Source organism: Lagopus muta, chromosome 1 (genome assembly GCF_023343835.1).
Source record: "Lagopus muta isolate bLagMut1 chromosome 1, bLagMut1 primary, whole genome shotgun sequence".
In the NCBI taxonomy this organism is placed as follows: Eukaryota; Metazoa; Chordata; class Aves; order Galliformes; family Phasianidae; genus Lagopus; species Lagopus muta.
This window is the reverse complement of record NC_064433.1, coordinates 75,558,438-75,576,198: the sequence shown is the minus strand read 5'-3', so window position 1 is coordinate 75,576,198 and position 17,761 is coordinate 75,558,438. Positions and strand designations below refer to the sequence as shown.

The 17,761-nt window shown below is 36.7% G+C and overlaps 2 protein-coding genes across 10 annotated transcripts in view; one reads left to right on the top strand and one right to left on the bottom strand.

Annotated features, from left to right (window-relative positions):
• Nucleotides 1–17,761, bottom strand: part of LOC125697541 (protein arginine N-methyltransferase 8) — a 152,374-nt gene that overhangs the window by 15,692 nt on the left and 118,921 nt on the right. The window lies entirely within an intron of this gene.
• PARP11 (poly(ADP-ribose) polymerase family member 11) lies at nucleotides 390–17,543 on the top strand. Of its 9 annotated transcripts, XR_007378864.1 has the most exons (11): nucleotides 390–558; nucleotides 1,578–1,601; nucleotides 3,241–3,271; nucleotides 3,824–3,952; nucleotides 4,044–4,164; nucleotides 4,474–4,549; nucleotides 5,985–6,057; nucleotides 6,138–6,268; nucleotides 10,723–10,874; nucleotides 12,422–13,230; nucleotides 14,192–17,543. XR_007378864.1 is itself a non-coding variant. In XM_048954965.1 (10 exons), the coding sequence occupies exons 1-10, from the start codon at nucleotides 554–556 to the stop codon at nucleotides 12,733–12,735; spliced, it is 1,056 nt and encodes a 351-aa protein (XP_048810922.1). In that variant the 5' UTR covers nucleotides 390–553; the 3' UTR covers nucleotides 12,736–17,543. The 9 variants fall into 9 exon arrangements, 8 of the variants coding, with proteins under 8 accessions (XP_048810922.1, XP_048810978.1, XP_048810951.1 ...); XM_048954965.1 differs by having other exon boundaries at nucleotides 12,422–17,543; XM_048955021.1 differs by lacking the exons at nucleotides 1,578–1,601; nucleotides 3,241–3,271 and adding an exon at nucleotides 3,297–3,387 and having other exon boundaries at nucleotides 12,422–17,543.

Sequence of the window (17,761 nt, the reverse complement as noted above, 5' to 3'; positions counted from 1 at the left end):
AGAATATATATAAAGGCTCATAAGGAAAATTATGGGCTGTGAAAAATCCTTTGCAGAGAGGAAGCCCCTTTCCTATCCACAAATACAGCCAATAATTTAAAGAAAACATCAGAAGGTAGTTAAAAGACTGCCACACAACCTACAACTGACAAACCAGTGTCACACAGCTGCTCCAGGGAGACCAGCCCATACAGCCGCTTGCAAAGCCACAGTTTCACACAGCGTCACTCACTGCCCTGTCTCTTTGTGGCACGATACAAAATCAAACACAACCGCTCCCTTGCCTATTACTTCAATCCCGCTTACTCCACTAGAAATTTGCATACCAGGCCTCGCCTCTCTGTGACGATCCGATATAGCGTTGCCAGTAACAACTGTTGCCCCTCCCTTTTCTTCTGCCTTCGGTAACGGAAGCGTCTGGAGTGTAAGCAGTGACGTGACCTGCACTGCTACGCTTGGCCTGCTTCCTTCTTCCCCGCCTCCTCCCCCAACACATACACTCCTCCCCACTCTCCGGCCAACATGTGGGGAGCGAGCTCGGGGTGGGCGGCAGATGCGGTGAGTGCGCGCGGGAGGGGGACGTGGGAAATGGCCGCTCCTTTCCATATGTTCCTCACCCGCCTCCTCGCTACGCGCTGCCGTTTCCTGGCCGGCCCTGCCTCACTCCATCATACCCGCCGCAGGCGTGGGGAGCGACAGCGTTGCAACGTCGGGGAAGAGGGGATGGTGGTATAGGCCGCCATCTTCTCCATTTTTCGGGAGAACACGGGAGACAAATGGGGAGATAGTGGTGCCGTGTGTGGGTTAATGCTTTCTCCCTTTCAGTAGTGCCTCTCTGTACTGTAACGGAAGAAATGGTGATAGAGCTCCGGAGGTTATCACGTGGTGTTCCCTGTACTTGTGCTTATGCAGTTCTTCCTCCTCACTTCCACTTCCCAGCCCTGAACTCTTATTTAATTATAAGTCACCCGATCACGTACCATGTTTCCTGAGAGGCCACAGGCCATGGTGCATGTGTTCACATCAGGGCATTAGATAATGTTTGTAGGCAAAGCAGCTTTCAACAATAAAGTATAATCTGCCAAAAGGACACCAATAGAAAGCAGCCCATCTAGATGCGCCATAAAACATGCTTATTCAAGCTTAAAAGAACTAATAGGTAAATTGGGTTAGCAGTAATAATAAAGCCACACTAGTCGTAGCACAACACACAAGTGAGTTCTCTTTAGAAGGAGAATTGTGTTGTCAAAAGTAGTAGTGTTGCCTTTAGGATGTTTATGGCATACCTGGGGCCATTTTTAAAGTTGATATTAATGGGAATTGACTTTTGTTAGAAATAGCATTGCTAATAAAATTCTCATTGCTGCATCTTTGATACTTGACATCCTGTCATCCAGAAAGTCTGGTGACGTATTTCTGCTCACGATGCATGTGTTCATAGCTTTTGGACAAAAAGTTACATGTGCCTTATAAATCGTGTGTACATGGTGGTTAAATTCATCGATAAGCTGAGTAATTTTCTTCAAGCATTTTGCATTTATATCTTTTTTGAGAACAGCATTCTGTTGTGTTTATAGATTTGGGTCATTCTTCCTTACTTAGTAAGTATCTGGAATCTACTTGTTTACCCTGTACTTCCTGTCTAAAGGTAGTGCCTATGGTCTGAATTTTTAAAATTGTGGGAGTACTTATGTCTTTCATCAGTAGTTTATTCTGGAAGCTGTGTTCCTTCCAGATGCATAAAATTGTCTAGGTGAATGTATCTTCAGTGTTCATAACTTTTTTGAAAGCCAGTACTGATTTGAATGATTAAATTCAAGGTCCTAAACTAATGTTGGCATGTAGCTGTGATCTGACAGTTTTGGTAGAAATATGAGGAAACCAAAGTTTACCCAAAAAGTCTAAATTGTGTTCCTCTTAGCTGTAAAAATGTGTGTACACTACAGTACATCAGCCTGTAGAAGAAAACAGGGCCAAATATTCATGTAATCAGAAGAATCAAGTTGAAGGTGGAAGTTGATCATCAAAAGATCTTGGCCAATTGTGCTTTAATGCCAAGTGAACGTAGGCTCTATGGCTTTGTATTGTTGTGAAGAATGGAACAGAGAATGGTTTTCTTACTGTTACAAAGTATTTTTGCCACATAGCTGATGTACCTTTAGTATATTTTGCTTAAGCTTGAGGTAGCTGTTCATATAGGTAGATTTGCATGCTTCCTTTTGTTCTTAAGTAGATTTGCTCACAAATTCTGCATATTAGAGATGTTGTGAGAAGATCTGTCTCTGATTCCCCTGGTATCTGTTTATGTTTTTATAGTCCTTTGAAGCTTATGACGATGAACAATCATTCCTCATTTGAGATGCAGAGCTGTGTCCATGAGGAGGCTTCTAGGATTGTTTCTGCAACAACCACAGAGAGCAAATAAGGCAGGGTGGTGCTAGCAGTTTTCTGCACTGAACTCCTGCCTTAGCAGAACTGGCCAGTTGGTGCCTACTTGTAGATTCTAGTATGCATTCTTCAGGTTGCTCTGTACCTTTTTCTGGGTTGAAGTGTTCAGGAAAGAACTAAAGCATTCAGGATATTAACTGTACTTTATTTAACTTATTTATACTAGAGTGCATTGTTCTACTTCTTGAAAGAGAAAGTTAAGTTGAGGAAACAGTTGGGAAGAGTGCCAGTCATGGTTAAGCAGTTTGTCCAGATGATTTGCTAGTAATTTCTGGGAGGAGGTCATACTTCTTCCTCTGAAAGTTCCCCCAGTGCTTCATATTTGATGTCTGGGGGGGTTCAAGCATGGAGCTGGTATGTTAAGATATATATGTAATTAAAGTGAAGTACTTTCAGGGTTTTCAGGATTTTATTGTTGAACGAGGAAGAGAACTGACTAGGATTATTCTAAAGGTATACTGGCATAGCTGTTGGTGGGCATGAACTTGCCTAGCTACTTTTTAAACTTACATAAACTTGCAATATCCACAGCATGCTGTGGAAAGAAATATCATAGTTTGCCATCTCTGTTATGAAGAAGTTTCTCTTTAGATTGTTGTGAACTTAACACATGCAAACTTTGATGTATGTTTTTCATGTAGAAAGAAAATGTCATCAGTTATTCTCTACTCAGTTTTGCCATAATTTTATAGACCTGTGTTGTGACTCTTCCCCTGTCCTTTTTTCCCCTCATCCTGAAGAACCCTCACTATGTTGGTAATAGTGTGTGTGAAAGCCTCTGTTTTTTTCCAGTGTGAACCACTGCACCAGAACAGAGTGCCAGGTAATTTTGTTGTATCTTTTTTAAGTTAAGCAGTGTTGAGGAGCAGTGCACCATGGACTCTAGTGTCTTATTTTTTTTGTAACATCTCAACATCCGGTATGATCTATTTATGCCTGGTAAGTATCTAGTAGATGTTTTTGTCAAGTTATCATGTAACCCCAACACCTTATTCCTAAGTAGTACCTTTGACCCTGTTGCATTATAAGAATAGCTTGTCATAGGGTTATCAGTATAAAATGTAGTACCTTTCTTTGATATGTTAAAGCATATAGCTCTCTTCTGGCTGGGCATGCTTATGGACATATGAGAAAGAGTTAGCTTTAAAAATGTTTAACTAACATAAGGGATAATACTGAATAAGTAGAAAATAGAGACATTTCCTCTGTAAAAGAGAAAGTACCCAAACCATGTTGTTTTGTTTTTTTTTTTAATTTAAGAGTTGTAAATTCACTTTTTTATTATTATTCTTTTTTATTCTTTAATGAATTTCTCAAATAATGTACTTTCACAAGGAGTATCACAAAAAACTTTATATGTGTGTGAATATTTCAGGAAATGTTTCAAAGAACATCTGAAGACCTTTTTCCAAAGATGGAAAGTTCAGTTGAAGAGATGGATACCTCTGATACTCAGTGGGGCTGGTTTTATTTGGCTGAGTGTGGTAAATGGCATATGTTTCAGGTAACTACGAAGTTATATTACTTGTGACTTTTGTATGTCAAACAACTTATTGCTGAAAACATCTAAATGTACTTTTTTATTTATTTTGAAGACTGATTCAAATAGTCATTGCTCAGTTAGCAGTGAAGATATTGAAAGGAGCTTCAGAACAAACCCATACGGTTCTGTTTCTTTTACTACTGCAAAATTTAACTACACACTAGACTTTTCAGGTATGTATATTCATAGGGTTAACTTAAATAACAAAGATGTCAGATATACCACATTTGCTTTGTGTAGTATTTGCAATTTTTGTCAACTCTTATAAATAACGCTTAATACTGAGGCCAGTATTTTGAGTTTTTTTTATCTATGATGTTGATTTACTAATTGTTGAAATATGAATTCCTTTCAAGCAGCTTTTGATGTAGTAACATTGTTTGAAAAAAAAAAAAAAACAACAAAAAAAACAGACTCTTAAATGTCCATATGCTATAGATGAAGTCCAGAAACATTTATCCTAACTCTTGTTTTATGCTCAGAGATGAAACAAACCAACCTAACTACCCTTAAACAACGTCCAATAAAGCGAGCTCCCTTTTCTATCAGTGCTTTCAGGTAAGGAAATAAAATGAAGCCTCCTGATTTTGATTTTAATCCCGATTTTGATTTTAATTCTGAGTTTTCAAAGGAAAATGAAACAAAAATATGTTTTATGTGGACTGTCTATATTTATTTACTTTCTTTGTCAAACAATTTGAAAATGTGAGAAAGCAAGTCAAGTAAAAAGGAAGAAATTTTAGAGGGAGAATAACAAAAGGTTTCATTTATTTATTTCTTTATTTATTGAGAAAATAAGGATTTTGTAGTGGGGAGGCAAGACATACTGAATACTGATATCCTTCTGCAAGCTGCTTAAATTTGTACCTGACTTCAACTGTTGGATTCCCTTGCAGTAACTAACCTGTAAAATCAGAATTGCTGGTTGGAGAATTGGAGGAACAGCAGCAGAAAGAAATGGAGTAGTTTGTTCCAGTGTAACAATGACTTCCTAAATTAGTTAGAAGGAACATTGTGATGATGTAATGCTCTTCTGATGTAATCTGATAGTCAATAAAAGCTAGCATACTCAGTGATAGTGCTACAGATAAAATTGACCACCTCTATTGTGGGTTACTTTTTCTAAATATTTCTTAAACAAAATCTCAGTTTTGAATTATTATCAGGTTGTATTTTTTAAAAGATCTTTGACATTTGTAATAAGAAATGTAGTAGCAATCACTTAACACTGGCATTTAGGATGGGCTGGGATTTTTTTTGCTATTGTTGTTTGTTTGTTTTTTGAAGTGTCAGCTGTTTTTCACTGTGTGTTTCCTGAAGTATACATGCAGTAATCTTGCAATTCAACTTTTTATGCTTATTGAAGAATTTCCTTTAATACTTCTGATTCAATCAGCATACTCTCTTTTCACATGCTGACACTATGCTTTAAGATTGCTACATTTACTGTCTGTTTTCAGGCCTAAAGTTGCTATGTACATGCTTAAAATACCTTTTTTTCTTTTTCTTTTCTAATCTAATGTAATTTTCTCATATGTATATCTAACACAGTGACTTCAGATTACTGGCCCAGTGAAGGCCCAGTTTTCAGAGTCTTAGAGTAGTTTTAATTCTTGACACATAGAAATGTTCAGGCTATATCTGCACTCATGTTTCTAGATTAGTGTTGCTCTCCTGATGTTGCAGATATCTCTGACTATTCCTTTTAATTTAACTTTGTATCTCTTGTTGGACAGATGATGTAATAACATATTACCACTGTTTGTTTGTAATGAACTAAGCCATAATTTGAACACAAAGTAAGATCTTTACCTTTGACCTTAGCTGCTGACAACAGGCTTTTTCAGTATTAAACACTAAGTAGTTTTGTGTTAAGTGGTTGGGATTTTTGAGGAGGGGTGGGGGTGCATACTCTGTTGTTTGGAGAAAGAGTTCATAGGAAAATGCTTTTTGTCCTTGTTGTGATGTGCTCTTACCATTTTTTTATTTGAAGTTTCATCTGTGAAAATGAGTCCATCCCTATGCCTTCACACTGGGAGAACGTAAATCCTGAGGAGCCGTATCAGGTAAGAGTCGGTGCAAGTTGGAAAACACATAATGAAATAGTACATCATGTTGTAATTGTGCTAACTTCTTTTTTTTCCAGCTTATTCCTTTGCAAAAGAAAACAAATGAATACAATGAAGTTTCTAATCTCTTTGGAAAAACAATGGATAGCCACCGAATAAAAAGAATAAAGAGAATACAAAATCTAGACTTGTGGGAGTTTTTTTGCAGGTGAGATTATTTTTAAAACCAACAGTTTTAGGATTGTTAACAGAGCAAGGCATTCAGTAAAAAAAAAATGCTTAATTACTGTTATTGTTTTATAATTAAAATGTGTTACTTTTGTTATTATATAATTAAATGTGTTAGTTTTATTATTTTTCTTTATTTGCTTATTTATCAATCTCTGACAGTCTTGAAAACAGAACTTTGAAGACTGACTTCTACAAGGGCAAAACTATAATGCAGTTATATAAGTATTACATATATATGTAGCAAAGATGAAAGTGATGCACTGCAATATGTTGAAATTCTGGGGGAAGATCTCCTTGAGAGCAGCCCTGTGGAGAAGGACTTGAGGGTCCTGGTGGACAAGAAGCTGGACATGAGCCAGCAGTGTGCGCTTGCAGCCTGGAAGGCCAACTGTGGTTCTGGGCTGCATTAAAAAAGGGGTGGCCAGCAGGGAGAGGAAGGGGATTGATCCTCTCTACTCAGCTCTTGTGAGGCCCCATCTGGAGTACTGTGTCCAGGCCTGGAGCCCCCAGTATAGGAAGTATGTGGAGCTCTTGGAGTGGGTCCAGAGGAGGACCGCTAAGATGATTGGAGGGCTGGAGCACATCTCATATGAGTAAAAGGTTGAGGGAACTGGGCTTCCAACTTGTTTAGTTTGGAAAAGAGAAGGCTCTGGGGAGACTTCCAGTACTTGAAGGCCTTGTTCTTGGAGGCCTTCCAGTTCTTGAAGGGAGCATATGAGCAGGAGGGAGAGTGGCTGTTTCCTCTGTTAAGCACATAGCCGCACAATTGGCAGTTCTTTTTCCTCAGGTGGCTTGGGCATAGTGCTCCAGGTCATTTGAGAAGCTTTTTTCCTTTTTTCTAGGATGTCTTTACTATCACAAGCATGAAGTACACAGTTGTTAACTTCAGGGTTTCTGGGGTGGGACTGAAATTAATCATAACCTTAGCATAGGGAATCAAGCTCTGACTTTCTAGCCCTATTAAAATTAATTATTCCAAGATTCAAAAAAATAATGATGATTGTGCTGCATTTGGTACTGTATTCATTCTCTTTAAGTAACTTTAATTTCTTGGAAAATATTGAGAAAGACATTTCTAGTATTTTTGTAAACAGTTTGATATGATCTTTATTTCATTGTAAAAGGCAAAGGTATTACTATCTATGTAGAAATGTCAGCTTCTCCTAATAATGAGATGCTGAGGTTTTTTAGTTTCATGACTGATTTTAAGGATAGCAAGCATTTAAGCAGTAACTTGTTGGTCAAGTGGTAAAGAATATGAGAGAATAGCAGCAGGTAGACTTATTAACCTATCAATATAATTTGGCTGGGTTGACAAGGATGGCACTAGTTTGTTGTTTTTTTTTGTAACTCCACCAAGTCTAAGTTTACTGTGTTCAAATGTGATGAGTGTTCAGAATATCCACATGGTAGAGACCCACACTTTCTCATAATAAAGTAAGGAGAAAAAAAGTAAGTTTTTTTTTTTTTTCTTTACTGGCTTTTATGTGTTGAATTTGTAGTGGCCATTAGAATATTTGTGATTTGTCTAATTTCTCAACTTCATGAAACACAGGGCAGAGTTATGTCCAGTTAGCATGAATTCATGTCATTTCTTCAAATTTAAGTTGTGTTGGCCTGGAAGAACTAGAAGTAGTGAATTCCCTTTCTACTTCTTTCCTAGTATCAAGTTTTAATTATTAAGGCTTATTTGCTTGGCCTTGTGATTTAACAGTCACCTTTCTATAAATAAGTTTCTGTAGATATATTTATACCATTTCAATACATCAGTTTTTGAGAAAAGAAATAGCAAGCAGACTTTAAATGTCCTCTGTGTCTCCAGTGTAGTTGATAGGGGCAGGGATGGGGAGATGGGGAGAGAACTTGTTTGCTTACATAAGGAACAGATTTAATTTGAAGAACATTTACCAGGCTAATCAATGAGTGAGACAAATTCATGCCTTAAGAACTTGGAAGGTATGGGTGCTATGCTGAGATGTTTTTAAAGTACAAAACTGACAATGAGAATTTGAATTTCATATGTGAGGAGTATTACATTAAGAGTTTTTACACATCAGGTGTGTTGCTATAGAACTATGAATCAAGATACTTTTTAGTACTTTTACCTTTATAAAATTATATGGAGAAAAATGCATTTTAAAACATTTTTCCTTTATGGCAAAAATACTTAATAAAGCATAATAAAGGTTGCTAAAATATGTATATGCAATTGAGGTCTAAGTGCCTTTCTTGTCCCTCCGTTTGAGAGGTAAAATACAGCTTTTTATACGTTAGTGTTCTGCCATTTGGGCTATATGGGCTTACACACACTGGTGTGTATTATGTTACAGAAAAGCGGGCATTACAGCATTTGAAATTCACTAAAAATTCTTCTGGTGTCTCATGAGGGATTGCAAAAATAACAAAGGATTAATCTTGATCTAGCATATGTAGATTTATGCATCTTGGTTTGGAATTGCAGAGGAGCAGAGCAAGTAGCAAAGGATGTTTGGTCATGAGATTGTTGCCCTCGTATAGAAACAGCCTGTGTGCTGGCATGTATACAAGCAGCATGTTACTAGGTATTTAATTTTGCTTTAGGTTTCTCCTTTATTGAGTGGACTGGCTGTATGAGAGCCTGCTTGGGTGGTGGATCAGCTTAATTTTGTTTTGCTGGATTAGTTTTTCTCTGCTGGTGAAAAGTGCTAAGAAGATGATTTTTAGAGTGGCTGAACTCTTAGAGATAGAACTGAGTTCTGTTTCAAATCAACAACAAAAAAAATTGCTGTGGCATTTCTGCACTCTGTAGAACCAGTTTTTCCAGTACCCTCCAGATATTCTACTATAAGAAAGATTTGCTATTTACGTTTGTGTTTTGAAAAAGTGTTTTTTCTTTCACTGATAAGGGCCGTGTTTAAATATGAGCATTGCTTAAATGGTTGTTTGCAATATCATCAGAACATATTTGTCTGTTTTAACAGTTACTGTATTATCAGATTTTAAATTATGAAATCAATTGGTTGGAGATGTGAAGGACTGTTAGAAAATGTTTTTGGACAATTGATTATTCATATTTTTCTTGGAACAAATGCATTCTATTTAATCAGAAGTTGAAGCTGACTTTTTACTTTGTTAGAAACACCAGCCAGCAGCAGAGGGAGACTGACTGGAAAATATTCAAATATTCATCGATGGTAGCCCTTAGCTCGGAAGTTTTGCTTCACATAGGTGTTTTTCATAAGATAAAAGGAATCTTGACTCCTTCATTTTGTCAGTATGTTTACAGAGTGGAACTTGAGTGACTGGGACCTCTCTGCCTCTGACATAAAATGCCACAAATTAGATAATTTGTGAAAGCTTTTGACTTTATACTGATGTTCTTTGGATTTGGAAAACAGTTCTAAAATAATAATAATTTTTAAAAAGTTGTAAAGACACTTTTTAGCTAGTTAATTCATACTAAATAAAAATATGAAAGCTTAAAAATAAGACAATTTAAACATATTTTTAAGCAAAGTAGTGCAAGATGTCAATTCCTTTGAAATGTATTTATTAATAAATCATAAATAATTGCAATATAATGCCTTTAATATGGTGACAAATCTTTGCCACCTCTCTCTTTCTCTGGACTTGGTTGATAGGAAATTGATGTATCTAAGCTGTAGGCCCTGAGAATGCCTCCCCAGTTCATATCTGCGCTACAGTTATAATCAGATTGCTTAGTTTGATAAACCTGCTTTTTTTTTTTTTTTTTTCCTGCAGCTACACTGTGGTTTTAATGCATAGAAAATTCAGATACATAGACAAGAACGAAGCTATGATACATCTCAATTTTGTATGTGTTCCATGGCCTTCTGCTCATAAGACTGTAATATAGGCTCATCTGCTGTCTTGTTTTTTTTTCCCCCCCTTCTCTCCAAAATTCTTTAACGGTATAGCATAAGACTTGGCTCTTCTAGGAAGTATGAGAACCACAAATTCAGAAAACCATGGTCATGTTGATAATTTTGCCTAAACATTTAGATACTTCTATTTTTAATGGTTTTGTTATTTTACTGGGATAATTATAATCCACTAAGATTGTTATCCGTCTAACCATGCAGTTCATGCAGTTGAAGAGAACAAAAACAACACTTTTTTTTTTCCTGAGTGTATGTGCAGAAAATGACTGTACTGAGGCTATCACATAAATAGAATTGATAAAATTTTTTTATAGGACCTTTTATCCTAACCTTAGATTACTTCTGAAAATAGCCTACAACATCCAGATATGATTTCTAAACATGTACCTTAAGAATTCTAATCTCTTTTAAAATATGAAATTATATAGACACTTGCAAAGGTGAAATTTATGAAGTTTTAAGTCTGTCACCTCTCTGCTGTATTTTCAGAGTAGGAACTTAATTGTTTTTGTACAAATGCTTATAATATTGCATTGCATGTTCTCTGCAGGAAGAAAGCCCAACTGAAGAAGAAGAGAGGTGTGACAACTATTAATGAGCAGATGTTATTTCATGGCACCAGTAATGAATTTGTAGAAGCAATATGTATTCATAACTTTGACTGGAGAATAAATGGAATGCATGCTGCTGTATATGGAAAAGGTAAATATTTTTTCACATATGGCAGTTTGGCAGTCTGAACTGTTCAACATTAAGTGTTCCTTATAGGATGTTCTTTGTGGTGTACTCCTGTGTTTTTACAGAGACATTTAATATCGCTCTGCTTTTACATCAAGTAAAAGATGTAAATTAAGATAGAGATAAATGAAGAAAGTAAGAATACAGTGAATAATGTAATCAGTGTAACTGTTGGGTAGGACTTGGGAGTGGGGTGGATGAAGGGTGAACTGCAAAGCAGTGTAGTTCACAAGGAAAGTCTCCCTGCTAAAATGTTCATGCAAAATACTTGCTCATGTTCTGTAGGTTGCTCTGAAAGTAATGCTTCCTATTTATTTCCATAGAAACTACAATGGATCCAAAGAGCACAATAACACAGTTTGATAGAGCACATTCTTCACTACAAAGCACTATCTTTCAACATTAGTCACCAGCCATGAACAAGAGCCTCCATACTGCACTCATAAAAATTGACACCAGTAGAGGTGACCTACTGTTTCACAGCTGCTGTGATAATGTTGTTGATAGGAAAAATGCTGCCCATGCAATCCATCCTTCATTGGCCCGAGCAGATGGAAGTAGGAGGGTGCCAAATCTGGACTATACGATGGGTATGGTAGGACAGTCCAGCCAAAACTGGCAATGTGCAGCAAGGTCTTCAAACTAGTACAGGGCCTGGTGTTACCGTGTTGCAAGAGAAAGTTTGTCCTCTTCTCTGGCCTGACTCTGGGAGTTTGAGTCTTCAACTTAGCATTGCGATGTAGCGGTCAGAGTTGATGGTTTGTCTGGGTTCTAGGAAATTCAGAAGGATCCCCCCTTCCCTATTCCAAAAGACAGTCCATATCACTTTACCTACTGAGGGCAGTGTCTTGAACTTTTTCTTCAATGGGGAATTCACGTGTCATCACTCCATGTATGCTGTTTTGACTCCAGCGCACATTGGTGACACCATGTCTCATGACACCAATAATGATGTGATCCAGGAAACTGTCACCTTCAGCCTCATTCCATAGGTCCTGACAAACTTGCACATGTTGTCCAGGGCCATTTGCAACTTGGCCTGTCTTAAACTTTGCTGCCAGCACTGCTGGAATGCACCACTCACTGCTTCGCTTTGCTAACATCCACTGTTTGGTCTCCATAAATATTCAGTAAGATGCAAACAATGTCAGTGGGTGCAAGGTTTTTTCTACATGGAGGAATTCAATGACACACCTTTGCTTCATAACACACTTCCTTGTCAGTCACCATTTTGTCAGACTGCGCTTTGCATCCATTTGTCACGTGACAGTAGAATTTAACAGAATATTGGTGAGAATTTTCAACTTCTAATGTCATACCATCAGCATAGATTCATACCTCTGACATTGTTGGCCAACATAGGATTGGATTATCATGATGTCAGAAAAAGTCATTGGATTGCTAACAAATAGGAAAGAACAGACTTTTTCATCATCCTGGTACCTACTTGTTCATTAGAAGTTAACCTACCATGATAAGAATATAATAAGAATTTGCTTTTTATTTGAAAGGGACCTACTTTGCAAGAGATGCATCATATTCCAGTCGTTTCTGCAAAGAGGATATGAAGCATGGAGATACTTTCCAAATTCATGGTGTGAATCTGCAGCCTCATCTGCACAAACCAGATAAAGTCATGTTTCTTGCTCGTGTATTAACTGGCGACTATATCAATGGTGATTCAAAATACATGAGGCCTCCTTCAAGAGATGGAAGTTTTGTGAACTTGTATGACAGCTGTGTGGATAATACTTGGAATCCAAAGATATTTGTTATCTTTGACGCCAACCAAATCTATCCTGAGTACTTAATAGAATTCTGTTAAGTTTAATGAAGCTGAACTGAATATTTGTGTCTTTTTGGTACTTTTTTTCCTTTCACAAAAACAACAGCATGAAAGCCCAAACTGTGAAAGGACAGAGGTGAAAGAAAAGCTAGCATACGTTTATGAAGCTGTTAAACATTTAAGAGAGATTGTCCATCTGCTTTTAAAAATTTGTAAACAAACTTCACTAATGCCTTTTTACAATGTAAGGGAGTATTACGAGTCTGAAATTGCTTAGTGAATGCATTAGTAAGTTTTTGTTCAAAGACGAGACTTATGTTCTGAGTTCTTGAAAATATGTTGCAAGTAGTTATTTGTGTGATAATAATATGCTTGTAATACTGTAGCTCTGTGATTAAACAAACCTTTTATAAAGATTGTTTGTAGGACTTAAATCCAAACCTTCTCCTATGTGTATGTATGTGTGTTTTGTAGTGCACATTTCAAGATGTACAGGACCTAATGATCAACAAAGCTGCTACATTTAGCTTGAAGGTAAGCTTCAGTTATATCCTTGCTTGGTTACAAAACTCTTTCACTACAATTTCGAGTTTGCTTTTGACAAAAATGATGCCCTAGGGCTCTTGTGGTTTGTAGCTGTTCAGTGCTGGGATGTCATCACAGCCATATACCTTTCTGAGTTCTTGCTCTGCATTTTTGCCATGTCATTGTAGTATGTATGTGCATGCACGTATTTGCATGCAGATTACATAATCTTGTCTGATCACTGTTTAAGAAGCACTCAGTGCTGGTTTACTTGCTGTTACCAAAGATTGCATAGGTTAACTTCACTGCGAATAACACAAAGTTAAACCAACAACAAAACTTTTCAAAAGATGTCATTCTTTCATTTTTTAACACCTCAATAAAAAAGGTTTTAACAACATATGTTTAGATAGGTTTTCCTAATTTGTGTAGTTGTAAAATTAAGGAGTGTTTTTGACAAAAAGAACAGAAGAAACTATAAGCAGCATATGTAAGTATCCAAACACATGAATAAGAGCTCGAAGAAGGGAGCTGTAACTATGATATGTACTGAAATCTTAGCTGATTTGCCATAAAATTGTATTCCTAGTGATTTTATTTGCTAAGAGACATAATGAGGAACACTATGAACATAATGAAACATAAAAACGGATTCGTTAAGCCTTCCATGCTTCTTCAAGCTTGCCTTTGGCTATGTAACAAATCCTTACAGACAGCATTAAGGCAGGTAGGGACTAATCTTCATTGGTTTATCATGGAATCGTTAACAGACTTCTTGGAACAATGGCTGTATTTAAAATTCACTACGTGTCTGGCTTCCTAACTGTCTCTGATGTCTCGTCCTTTTCCCTTCTGTTGTTATCTTTAGCTGTCAACGGAACTTGCGCAAATTGGATGCCTGTTTAAATTTATAACTTTATAGATGGTTTTCCGTTTGAGATAAAGATGCATATTTTTTTCTTTATCTTAGATGAATATTTGATCTCTGATTCCAGCTGAGAACTGCAGGTCCTACAATTGAAGCATGGTTCGTGTTTGATTCATAAATATGCTAGCTGTGCACACTGTTTCCCACGCTGTGTAAAATAGCACATCATATGGAGAGTTTTTAGTTACATTCGTTACATTGAATTTCATTCTTAACCAGTAGTCTACGGCATACGTCCTTCATGAAACTAGCAGAAACTCATGCTGTTGTCACTTCGATTTGTTCTTTTATTTCTTCTGAAGTTTGTACTGATCTTTAACTAGGAAGCAAAGCTTTTTTTGTTGTCTTGCTTTATTTTGTTGTTGTTTTTTTTTTAAGGGTCTCATAGTCACAAAGTATGAGCTGATCAACTGAAGTATCTTTTCCAATAGTTCATATGCTGTTCTCTTGTTTACTACTTAGTTAAATCAAATGGCAGAATCTTTATCTTACCAAATCACTGCACAATTGTAGTTTCAGCTCTTATTGAATGTACGTTCTGATTACCAGTGATTATCTTTGTGCTGATTAATGCTGATACTTAAACTATTTCTTCCTCTTGCTGGCAAGGGGAGAGAGATTTATAAGTGCAAGTAAAATCCAGAAAGGTAATGGTAACCAGTACAAGAAATAGTTGGGCTTAATAAAAGGAACATTGAAAGAGGAAGAAAATTTTTTTTTTTTTGGACTAAGGAGTGTTAAATAAATGAAAAGAGATTTGGTGTGATTATGGGAAACAAAAGTTGCTATTGTCAATTACTGTTACATGTTGTCAAATTTTTCTTCCATTTTCTTTTAACACCTTTGTAAAAGAGCATGCTCTTCTCTCATGTGTCGTACTTGAGGTAAAATTTTCTTATTCAGTTAGTTTTATTGCAGAATGTTTTCACATAGGCTTAATATTTTTTAAGATCTCATTTCTGTATCATATCAAATTTCATCTTTCGGCTTTGCTTTTCAGAAAACTTGTGTGTCCACTTATGCTGAAATATTTCATTTCATTCAAAGCATTTTGGTGTCAGTATTCATTCTAGTTCATTTATAGTGACAGTTTTTACAAACTTTTGTATTCAAGTGAAAATTTGCAAAACCAAAAGATTTTAGCTTTATTTTTGTATAGAAACTGTCCTCATACCCAGTGCCTCGCTATGCACTGACTTGAAAGCTATATTTGAGATACATCATTTACTAGCTAGAATTAGTAACTTAAACTCCAGATTATGCTAAGTGCCAGTACAGCTGGTGGTTTGAAGACAGTACTGATCCTTGTTAAAACATATCAGCAAATGAGACCCTAACAGGAAAGCTAGAGGGAATTTATGCAATCTGCATAGTTGGCAATTATTTTCAGGAAGGAGACTTATCAGTTACTGATGTGCTTTGAATTGGCTACCTATGCCTAATGAGCATGTGTCAGACTTAAAATTCCTTTTCTCAGTATATGCACCATTGCTGTAATTGTGATTACTATTAGGTACTGTACAAAATAGTGTACTCCCTCAAATTAGGTCTAATCTATTATACTTTACTGCTAAAAGAGAGGAAAAAAATGTGGGGACTGAGATAGAATATTCTGTAACAGATTTGTATTTCTCCCATACTTTTCTTGCTTCTCTCAAGTGACACAATTTTGGGTTAGTGTGGCAATTCAGAGGCTTGATCTTTGAGCAGCCAAAATAAGATTTTTTTTTTTTTTTTTTTGCATGATTGCATTTCTTTTGCCATTGTTTAACAAAGACAGAATCTGCTTACATTGCTCAAAAATTCAGTTACATAATTTCTGTCATTTATGCAGTAGAAAAACTTATGTCATCAAGGTACACTAGACATCAAATTTTTTTTTGCAAAAAAAAGGAAGCCATATTGCACTGCAAATAGTGTGGTCACAGGGGTGGTATTCTTGTGGGTTTTCAGAGCAAGTTTTCCTTTTTCCAGGCTTAGTTCTTGAGAATGTTACTCAAACCCTTCCTCATTCCTTTAACTGATGTCAGTGTACCCAGTCACAGCAGTAGCTGGCACCACAGGCTAGGGATGCCTACACTGACTCAAGTAGCTAGCACTCAGTCCACTCATATGGACCCCAGTAGCTGACACTCTGGGTTTGTTGATCTCTTTCACATCCACAACTTACGGCTCCTCCAGCTACTTATTCTAGGATCCTTGCTCAGTCCAGTAGTTGTCACCAGAGGCCAGACTACTCCCTTAGTCTGATACCTATACCTGAAGTCACTTGCACACATACAGGTCTTACTGGTACCTGGCACATAGTCCTTGTGGCACACACACACACAGCATAGAAGGTGAGACTATGCAGGAAAGATTTCAGGAAATCTTTCCTTAAGGAAAGATTTAATAAGAAGATATGATGATATGTGATGATGAGTCACAAGTCTGACTAGAATACTGATCAGCTCTGTTTCATACATTGTCAGCCCCTTTTATCCTCTCTTTTTTTAAATTGCCTTTATTCTTTCAACTTACCAGTGGAAAATGCAGGCTGATCTTCCTTTAAGTGGTGCTTGTAGTTTCTTGATAGCCCATCAGTTTGCATGACTAACAAGTTTTTTTTTTTTGTCATTGTCTCCACATTTGCTTTGCTAGGTCTGTATCTCTGTATACTTTGTTTCTGGTTTCCCCATTTTTCCTTTAGTTTCCTAACTGACAGGATCAGATAACCTTACTGGAACAAACATTCTAACACTTGTACATGCCCTTGTCCGTCATACTGATAAGGTTTGTTCTCATCACTGCTTCCCTTACCATGTCAGCCAGGATGGTGTTCCTGTATGTACTTGTTTGCTTGTGGCTTCTTCTCTACCGTATTACCTTACACCCTTTTGTACTGGAAAAGCTCCTTGACCAGATATGCTTAAAGGCATGGGCACTCTGCTTCTACATGCCCTTACAGATAATTGTGGCACATAATTTCTTAGTTGGAGAGGTCAGATTTTGTTATTATGGTAAGAAGGCACATAGTAAGTATATTTTCACCCAGTTTTCATCCTGATTCCTCAACAAGAGACAGCTGAGATTAACACAAAGATCGCTTGCAATTTCTTTTGAAAGGATATTTTAGTTTTATAGAGCCTGCTTGGAAGTATGGAAATAGGATACTATTTTGTGTGTGGTGGAATAAACAAGAAAGAATATGCACTACAATGAAGAGAGAGTGTACATTGGGAAAAGGATTATCTGATGCAGTATTCAAAGAAAATAAACTTAGCTTATTCAGACTTTCATCAGTTCCATGGAATACCTTAAAATGAGTTTCTCTTCCTTGTTTGCTTTGAGTTGTTATGCGTTCGACATTGTGCCATGTTAAGGACAGTAAACCAGTTTGCAGATGTGTTATGAAGCTATGTTTGTTTGGGTTTTTTTTGTTTTTTTTTTTGTTTTCCTTTAAGAATCATCAAACACCAGAACATGTTGTTTGGAGATGTTATGTAGAATTTTCTTGGAAATTTTCAAAATCCAATTGAACAAGGCCCTAAACAACCTGCTGTGTCCAACCTTGCTTTGAACAATAGGTTGTAACAGATGACAGCTAGATTTGTCTCAAGATAAAAGCTAATT